This window comes from Salmo trutta, unplaced genomic scaffold (genome assembly GCF_901001165.1).
Source record: "Salmo trutta unplaced genomic scaffold, fSalTru1.1, whole genome shotgun sequence".
Classification (NCBI taxonomy): domain Eukaryota; kingdom Metazoa; phylum Chordata; class Actinopteri; order Salmoniformes; family Salmonidae; genus Salmo; species Salmo trutta.
Window position 1 is genome coordinate 116,268 of NW_021823445.1, and position 10,369 is coordinate 126,636.

The window sequence follows — 10,369 nt, forward strand, 5'->3', positions numbered from 1 at the left end:
AAATATACCTATAGCTACTATATCTACCTATATCTACTTATATCTACTTCATCTACCTATATCAACCTATATCAACTTAATCTACCTATATCTACTGTATCTACCGATATCTACTTATATCAACTGTATCTACCTATATCTACCGTATCTACTTATATCTACTATATGTACCTATATATATATCTATATCTACTGTATCTACCTATATCGACTTATATCAACTGTATCTACCTATATCTACAGTAATTAATATATCTACCGGATCTACCTATGTACCTATGATCTACCTACTGTATCTACTTAATCTACCTATATCTACCTGTATCTACTGTATCCACTGTATCTACCTATATCTACCTATATCTAATGCATCTACTTGTATCTACTGTATCTACCTATATCTAACTATATCTACCTATATCTACAGTATCTACCTATATCTACCTATATCTACTGTATCTACTTATATCAACTTAATCTAGCTATATCTATATCTACTTAATCTACCAATATCTACTTAATATCTACTTATATCTACCTATAACTACTGTATCTACCTATATCCACCTATATCGACTGTATCTACCTATATCTACTTATATCTATCTACATCTACCAATATCTACTGTATCTACTTATATCTATCTACATCTACCAATATCTACTTATATCTACAGTATCTACCTATATCTACAGTATCTACCTATATCTACAGTATCTACCTATATCTACAGTAACAACATGTAACTACCTATATCTACAGCATCTACCTATATCTACAGTATCTACCTATATCTACAGTATCTACCTATATCTACAGTAACAACATGTAACTACCTATATCTACAGTATCTACCTATATCTACTGTATCTACAGTATCAACATGTATCTACCTATATCTACTTATATCTACCTATATCTACTGTATCTACTTATATCTATTGTATCTACCAATATCTAATTATATCTACCTATATCTACTATATCTACCTATATCTACATATATCTACCGTATCTACATATATCTACATATATCTACCAATATCTAATTATATCTACCTATATCTACCTAATTTACTTATATCTACCTATATCTACCTATATCTATCTACTATATCTACCTAGTGTATCTACCTATATCTACCTGTATTTACCTATATCTACAAGTATCTGCCTAGATCTACTGTACCTACCTATATCTACCTGTATCTTCCTATATCTACTGTATCAAATATTTCTACCGTATCAAATCTATCTACTGTATCTACCTAAATATACTGTATCTACTTAAATCTACCTATATCTACCGTATCAAATCTATCTACTGTATCTACCTGAATATACTGTATCTACTTATATCTACCTATATCTCATGTATCTAATATATCTACCATATCTACCTATATCTACTTATATCTACTGTATCTACCTACATCTACTGTATCTACTCATATCTACTGTATCTACTCATATCTACTGTATCTACTCATATCTACTGTATCTACTCATATCTATCTGTATCTACTGTATCTACTTATATCTACCTATATCTACTTACATCTACTTAATCTACTTAATATCTACCTATATCTACTGTTATTAATATATCTACATATATCTACTGAATCAACTTATATCTACTGTATCTACTTATATATACTGTATCTACCTATATCTACTGTGTCTAACTATATATACTGTATCTACCAATATATACTGTATCTACCAATATATACTGTATCTACCTATATGTACTGTATCTACCTATATCTACTGTATCTACCTATATCTACTGTTTCTAACTATATCTACTTATATATACTGTATCTACCAATATCTACTGTATCTACTTATAATCTACTGTATCTACCTATATCTACTTAATCTACCTAAATCTACCTATAGCTACTGTATCTACCTTTATATATCTATATCTACATCTACCTATATCTACTGTATCCACTTACACTACTTATATCTACTTATATCTAGTTTATATATACTTATATCTACCGTATCTACTTATATCTACTATATCTACCTATATATATCTATATATATCTACTGTATCTACTTAATCTCTACTTATATCTAGTTTATATATACTTATTTCTACTTAATCTACCGTATCTACTTATATCTACTATATCTATCTATATATATATGTCTATATCTACTGTATCTACCTATATCTATCTATATCTACTGTATCTACCTATATCTACTTATATCTACAGTATCTACTTATATCTACTGTATCAACTTATATTTACTGTATCTACATTATCTACAAGTATGTACTTATATCTACTGTATCTACATGTATTTACCAAAATCTACTTATATCTACCTATATCTACCTATATCGACAGAATCAACATGTATCTACCTATATCTACAGTATCTACCTATATCTACTGTATCTACCTATATCTACTGTATCTACCTATATCTACTGTATCTACTGTATCTATCTATATCTACTTATATCTACTTAATCTACTTAATATCTACTTATATCTACTGTATCTACTTATTTCTATCTATTTATATCTACAGTATCTACCTATATCTACTGTAATTAATATATCTACTTATATTTACTCTATCTACCTATATCTACAGAATCAACATGTATCTACCTATATCTACAGTATCTACCCATCTCTACCTATATCTACTGTATCTACCTATATATATTATATCTACAGTATCTACCTATATCTACTATATCTACCTAATCTGCCTATATCTACTGGATCTACTTATATCTACTGTATCTACTTATATCTACAGTATCTACTTATATCTACTGTATCTACTGTATCTACTGTATTTACCAATATCTACTGTATCTACTTATATCTACTTAATTTACTTAATCTACCTATATATACAGTATCTACATCTACTGTATCTATCTATTTATATCTACAGAATCCACCTATACCTACTGTAATTAATATATCTACCGTATCTATTGAGTCTACTTATATGTACTGTATCTACTTATATCTACCTATATCTTTATATCTACTGTATCTACTAATATCTACCTATATCTACTGTATTTACCTATATCTATCTATATCTACTGTATCTACTTAATCTACCTATATCTACTGGATCTACCTATATCTACTGTATCTAATATATCTACTGTAATTAATATATCTACCGTATCTACTGAATCTACTTACATCTACTTATATCTACTGTGTCTAACTGTATATATATTTATATCTACTGTATCTACCTATATCTGCTGTATCTACCTATTGCTACTATCTCTACTTAATCTACTGTATCTACCTATATCTATATCTACTGTATCTACTTATATCTACCTATATCTACTGTATATACCTATATCTACCTATATCTACCTGTAAATACCTATATCTACTGTATCTAATATATCTACCTATATCTACTGTATCTAATATATCTACTGTAATTAATATATCTACCATATCTACTGTATCTACTGTATTTATTGTGTCTAACTATATATATTTATATCTACCAATATCTACTGTATCTACATTTTTACATTTACATTTTAGTCATTTAGCAGACGCTCTTATCCAGAGCGACTTACAGTAGCGATGGCATACATTTCATGAATTTTTTTTTGTTTTGTTTTTGTACTGGCCCCCCGTGGGAATCGAGCCCACAACCCTGGCGTTGCACACACCATGCTGGCATTGCAAACACCATGCTCTACCAACTGAGCCACAGGGAAGACTACATATATCTACTGTATCTACCTATATCTATCTATATCTACTTATCTCTACTTAATCTACCTATATCAACTTAATCTACTTATTCTACCTATATCTACTGTATCTACCTATATGTACCTATATGTACCTATATCTAACTATATCTAACTACATCTACCTATATCTATCTACATCTACCAATATCTACTTATATCTATCTATATCTACTTATATCTACCTGTATCTACCTATATCTACCTATATCTACCTATATCTATTGTATCTACTTAATCTACTTAATATCTCCTTGTATCTACCTATATCTAACTATATATAACTATATCTACCTATATCTACTTATATCTATCTACATCTATCTACATCTACTGTATCTACTTATATCTACTTGTATCTACTGTATCTACCTATATCTATCTACATCTACCAATATATACTGTATCTACTTAATATCTACCTGTATCTACCTATATCTACTGTATCTACTATATCTACCTGTATCTATCTATTTATATCTACTGTATCTACTTTATCTACTGAGCTACTTATATTTACTTATCTACTTACATATACTTATATCTACTTAAAGCTACTTATATCTACTGTATTCATATATACTTTGGACACTGTGTTAACTAACCTCCAGACGAGCTTCAATGCCATACAACTCTCCTTCCGTGGCCTCAAACTGCTCTTAAATGCATGCAAAACTAAATGCATGCTCTTCAACCGATCGCTGCCCGCACATGCCCGCCCGTCCAGCATCACTACTCTGGACGGTTCTGACTTAGAATATGTGGACAACTACAAATACCTAGGTGTCTGGTTAGACTGTAAACTCTCTTTCCAGACTCACATTAAGCATCTCCAATCCAAAATTAAATCTAGAATCGGCTTCCTATTTCGCAACAAAGCATCCTTCACTCATGCTGCCAAACACACCCTAGTAAAACTGACCATCCTACCAATCCTTGACTTCGGCGATGTCATTTACAAAATAGCCAACACTCTACTCAGCAAATTGGATGCAGTCTATCACAGTGCCATCCGTTTTGTTACCAAAGCCCCATATACTACCCACCACTGCGACCTGTATGCTCTCGTTGGCTGGACCTTGCTTCATATCCATCGCCAAACCCACTGGCTCCAGGTCATCTATAAGTCGTTGCCAGGTAAAGCCCCGCCTTATCTCAGCTCACTGGTCACCATAGCAGCACCCACCCGCAGCATGTGCTCCAGCAGGTATATCTCACTGGTCACCCCCAATGCCAATTCCTCCTTTGGCCGCCTTTCCTTCCAGTTCTCTGCTGCCAATGACTGGAATGAACTGCAAAAATCACTAAAGCTGGAGACTCATATCTCCCGCACTAGCTTTAAGCACCAGCTGTCAGAGCAGCTCACAGATCACTGCACCTGTACATAGCTCATCTGTAAATAGCCCATCCAACTACCTCATCACCATATTGTTATTCATCTTCTGCACATCTATCACCCCAGTGTTTAATTTGCCATACTGTAATACTGTTTCGCCACTATGGCCTATTTATTGCCTCATCCCCCTTATCTTACCTCATTTGCACACACTGTATATAGACTTTCTCTATTGTGTTATTAACTGTATGTTTGTTTATTCCATGTGTAACTCTGTGTTGTTGTTTGTGTCGCACTGCTTTGCTTTATCTTGGCCAGGTCGCAGTTGTAAATGAGAACTTGTTCTCAACTAGCCTACCTGGTTAAATAAAGGTGAAATATATATTTTTTTATAAAAGTATCTACCTATATCTACTGTATCTACCTATATCTATTGTACCTACCTATATCTACTGTACCTACCTATATCTACAGTATCTACCTAAATCTAAAAGTATCTAACTATATCTACCTAACGTTGAAGTTGGAAGTTTACGTACACTTAGGTTGGAGTCATTAAAACTCGTTTTTCAACAATTATAGTTTTGGCAAGACGATCAGGACATCTACTTTGTGCATGACACAAGTAATTTTTCCAACAATTGTTTACAGACAGATTATTTCACTGTATCACAATTCCAGTGGGTCATAAGTTTACAGACACTAAGTTGACTGTGCCTTTAAACAGCTTGGAAAATTCCAGAAAATGATGTCATGGCTTTAGAAGCTTCTGATAGGCTAATTGACATCATTTGAGTCAATTGGAGGTGTACTTGTGGATGTTTTTCAAGGCCTACCTTCAAACTCAGTGCCTCTTTGCTTGACATCGTGGGAAAATCAAAAGAAATCAGCCAAAAATTGTAGACCTCCACAAGTCTGGTTCATCCTTGGGAGCAATTTCCAAATGCCTGAAGGTACCACGTTCATCTGTACAAACAATAGTACGCAAGTATAAACACCATGGAACGACGCAGCCGTCATACCGCTCAGGAAGGAGACTCGTTCTGTCTCCTAGAGATGAACGTACTTTGGTGCGAAAAGTGCAAATCAATCCCAGAACAACAGCAAAGGATCTTGTGAAGATGCTGGAGGAAACAGGCACAAACATTATCTATATCCACAGTAAAACAAGTCCTATATCGACATAACCTGAAAGGCCGCTCAGCAAGGAAGAAGCCACTGCTCCAAAACCACTATAAAAAAGCCAGACTACGGTTTGCAACTGCACATGGGGACAAAGATCGTACATTTTGCAGAAATGCCCTCTGGTCTGATGAAACAAAAATAGAACTGTTTGGCCATAATGACCATCATTATGTTTGGAGATAAAAGGGGGAGGCTTGCAAGCCGAAGAACACCATCACACCGTGAAGCACGGGGGTGGCAGCATCATGTTGTGGGGGTGCTTTGCTGCAGGAGGGACTGGTGCTCTTCACAAAATAGATGGCATCATGAGGTGGGAAAATAATGTGGATATATTGAAGCAACATATCAAGACATCAGTCAGGAAGTTAAAGCTTGGTCGCAAATGGGTCTTCCAAATGGACAATGACCCCAAGCATACTTCCAAAGTTGTGACAAAATGGCTTAAGGACAACAAAGTCAAGGTATTGGAGTGGCCATCACAAAGCTCTGACCTCAATCCTATAGAAAATATGTGGGCAGAACTAAAAAAGGGTGTGTGAGCAAAGAGGCCTTCAAACCTGACTCAGTTACACCAGCTCTGTCAGGAGGAATGGGACAAAATTCACCCAACTTATTGTGAAAAACTGAGTTTAAATGTATTTGGCTAAAGTGTATGTAAACATCCGACTTCAACTGTATCTACTGCATCTACCTATCTACAGCATCTACCTATCTAATATATCTACCTACTATATCTACCTATCTAATGTATATCTACTTTATCTAACATATATACCTACTTTATCTCTACCCATCTACTGTATCTACCTACTTTATATCTACCTATCTACTGCATCTACCTACTTTATCTCTACCTATCTAATGTATCTACCTACTTTATCTCTACTGTATCTACCTATCTCTACTGTATCTATCTACTGTATCTACCTATTGTATCTTTGGGGCGGCATATAGCCTAGTGGTTAGAGCATTGGGCCAGTAACCGAAAGGTTGCCAGATCAAATCCCTGAGCTGACAAGGTAAAAATCTGTCGTTTTGCCCCTGAACAAGGCTGTTAACCCACTGTTCCTACGCCATCATTGTAAATAAGAATTAGTTCTTAACCGTCGTGCCTTGTTAAATAAAGGTTAAAAAAAAATACACATCATAAAATCTATCTACTGTATTTACTATATCTAAGTGGGGGGAAAAAGTATTTGATCCCCTGCTGATTTTGTACGTTTGCCCACTGATAAAGAAAGGATCAGTCTATAATTTTAATGGTAGGTTTGTTTGAACAGTGAGAGACAGAATAACAACAAAAATATCCAGAAAAACGCATGTCAAACATGATATAAATTGATTTACATTTTAATGAGGGAAATAAGTATTTGACCCCCTCTCAATCAGAAAGATTTCTGGCTCCCAGGTGTCTTTTATACAGGTAACGAGCTGAGATTAGGAGCACACTCTTAAAGGGAGTGCTCCTAACCGCAGCTTGTTACCTGTATAAAAGACACCTGTCCACAGAAGCAATCAATCAATCAGATTCCAAACTCTCCACCATGGCCAAGACCAACGAGCTCTCCAAGGATGTCAGGGACAAGATTGTAGACCTACACAAGGCTGGAATGGGCTACAAGACCATCGCCAAGCAGCTTGGTGAGAAGGTGACAACATTTGGTGCAATTATTCGCAAATGGAAGAAACACAAAAGAACTGTCAATCTCCCTCGGCCTGGGGCTCCATGCAAGATCTCACCTCGTGGGGTTGCAATGATCATGAGAACGGTGAGGAATCAGCCCAGAACTACACGGGAGGATCTTGTCAATGATCAAGGCAGCTGGGACCATAGTCACCAAGAAAACAATTGGTAACACACTACGCCATGAAGGACTGAAATCCTGCAGCGCCCGCAAGGTCCCCCTGCTCAAGAAAGCACATTTACATGCCCGTCTGAAGTTTGCCAATGAACATCTGAATGATTCAGAGGACAACTGGTGAAAGTGTTGTGGTCAGATTAGACCAAAATGGAGCTCTTTGGCATCAACTCAACTCGCCGTGTTTAGAGGAGGAGGAATGCTGCCTATGACCCCAAGAACACCATCTCCACCGTCAAACATGGAGGTGGAAACATTATGCTTTGGGGGTGTTTTTCTGCTAAGGGGACAGGACAACTTCACCGCATCAAAGGGACGATGGACGGGGCCATGTACCGTCAAATCTTGGGTGAGAACATCCTTCCCTCAGCCAGGGCATTGAAAATGGGTCGTGGATGGGTATTCCAGCATGACAATGACCCAAAACACACGGTCAAGGCAACAAAGGAGTGGCTCAAGAAGAAGCACATTAAGGTCCTGGAGTGGCCAAGCCAGTCTCCAGACCTTAATCCCATAGAAAATCTGTGGAGGGAGCTGAAGGTTCAAGTTGCCAAACGTCAGCCTCGAAACCTCCTGAGATGTGTGCAAACCTGGTGGCCAACTACAAGAAACGTCTGACCTCTGTGATTGCCAACAAGGGTTTTGCCACCAAGTACTAAGTCATGTTTTGCAGAGGGGTCAAATACTTATTTGCCTCATTAAAATGCCAATCATTTTATAACATTTTTGACATGCGTTTTTCTGGATTTCTTTGTTGTTATTCTGTCTCTCACTGTTCAAATAAACCTACCATTAAAATTATAGACTGATCATTTCTTTGTAAGTGGGCAAACGTACAAAATCAGCAGGGGATCAAATACTTTTTTCCCCCCACTGTACTATATACTGTATCTATCTATCTGCTGTACTTACTGTATCTACTATATACTGTACCTATCTCTGTGTGTGTGTGTCCTCTCTGTTGGTGTTCCCAGGACAGAGGGGGTTGTGTCAGGGTTATATGGTTAGAGGTCAAGGTGCTCACCTCTCCGTTGGCCCTGGTGTTCCCAGGACAGAGGGGGTTGTTAGGGTTGTCAGGGTTATATGGTTAGAGGTCAAGGTTCTCACCTCTCCGTTGGCCCTGGTGTTTCCAGGACAGAGGGGGTTGTTAGGGTTATATGGTTAGAGGTCAAGGTGCTCACCTCTCCGTTGGCCCTGGTGTTCCCAGGACAGAGGGGGTTGTTTGGGTCATGTTGAGGTACTCGGTCCTCCTCTTCCTTCTCCACCTGGCCACTCCAGGGTCTCTTCATCCTGTGGGCCGACACCAGAACCCACGTGTCCCGCAGGGGGTTGTAGCGCAGGTGCTGGTGCTCTGAGACAGACACAGACACAGAGAGAGAGAGAGACACAGAGACAAACACAGACACAGAGAGAGAGAGAGAGAGAGAAACACAGACACAGAGAGAGAGAGAGAGAGAGAGAGAGAGAGAGAGAGAGAGAGAGAGAGACAAACAGACACAGAGAGAGACACATAGACACAGAGAGTGAGAGAGACACAGAGACAAACACAGAGAGAGAGACACAGAGAGACAGAGAGACAGAGAGACAGACAGACAGACAGACAGACAGACAGAGACACAGAGACACAGAGAGTGAGAGACACAGAGAGTGAGAGACACAGAGAGAGAGACACAGAGAGAGAGAGAGAGAGAGAGAGAGACACACATACACACAGTTAGCTAATCAGGTAATCTCAAGAACTAACCCCAGATTCTATTGCATGTTTTATAGGTCTAGAGGTTCAATCACAGGTGAAAGTTATACCAATTAAAGTGTATCTGGACTGTGCTCTATAACATGGTCTGCAGGTGGCACCAGAGATGTATCCATGTACTTTTTTATGAATCTACCAAAACAGGAACTGAATCACGGGTTGTATTCTGTGGTAACATAAACTCTTGCTGACTGAACAAGTCATTGGACTATAAAGAGTAACATTATGCTCCTTTAATCAATAACTCCTAAAAGACCAAATGCACTAATAGTCTGTAGTCTCATTTTAGTAGTGTGTTCCAGGAAAGAGATATTACCCTTTGGATCAAAGCGGAGTTCATTATTGCTGCTCATTGCGTTGGTCTATGTTGTTGTCACAACGTCGACGACGTGAAATCCACCAGTGTCCAGTACTACTTTACTAAACCTCTCTGTGTGTCAGTACCGCTGGTGGC

The 10,369-nt window shown here is 37.2% G+C and overlaps 1 protein-coding gene across 2 annotated transcripts in view; it reads right to left on the minus strand.

The window, feature by feature from the left end:
- galt (galactose-1-phosphate uridylyltransferase) overlaps positions 1–10,360 on the minus strand; it is a 94,920-nt gene extending 84,560 nt beyond the window's left edge. For both annotated transcript variants that reach the window (XM_029749020.1, XM_029749019.1), the window contains exons 1-2: positions 10,232–10,360; positions 9,344–9,513 (exon numbers count right to left, since the gene is read on the minus strand). In XM_029749020.1, the coding sequence (XP_029604880.1) occupies positions 9,344–9,513; positions 10,232–10,268 (207 nt within the window). In that variant the 5' untranslated portion in view covers positions 10,269–10,360. The remainder of the gene's footprint in view (positions 1–9,343; positions 9,514–10,231) is intronic.
- Positions 10,361–10,369: the final 9 nt, after the last annotated feature.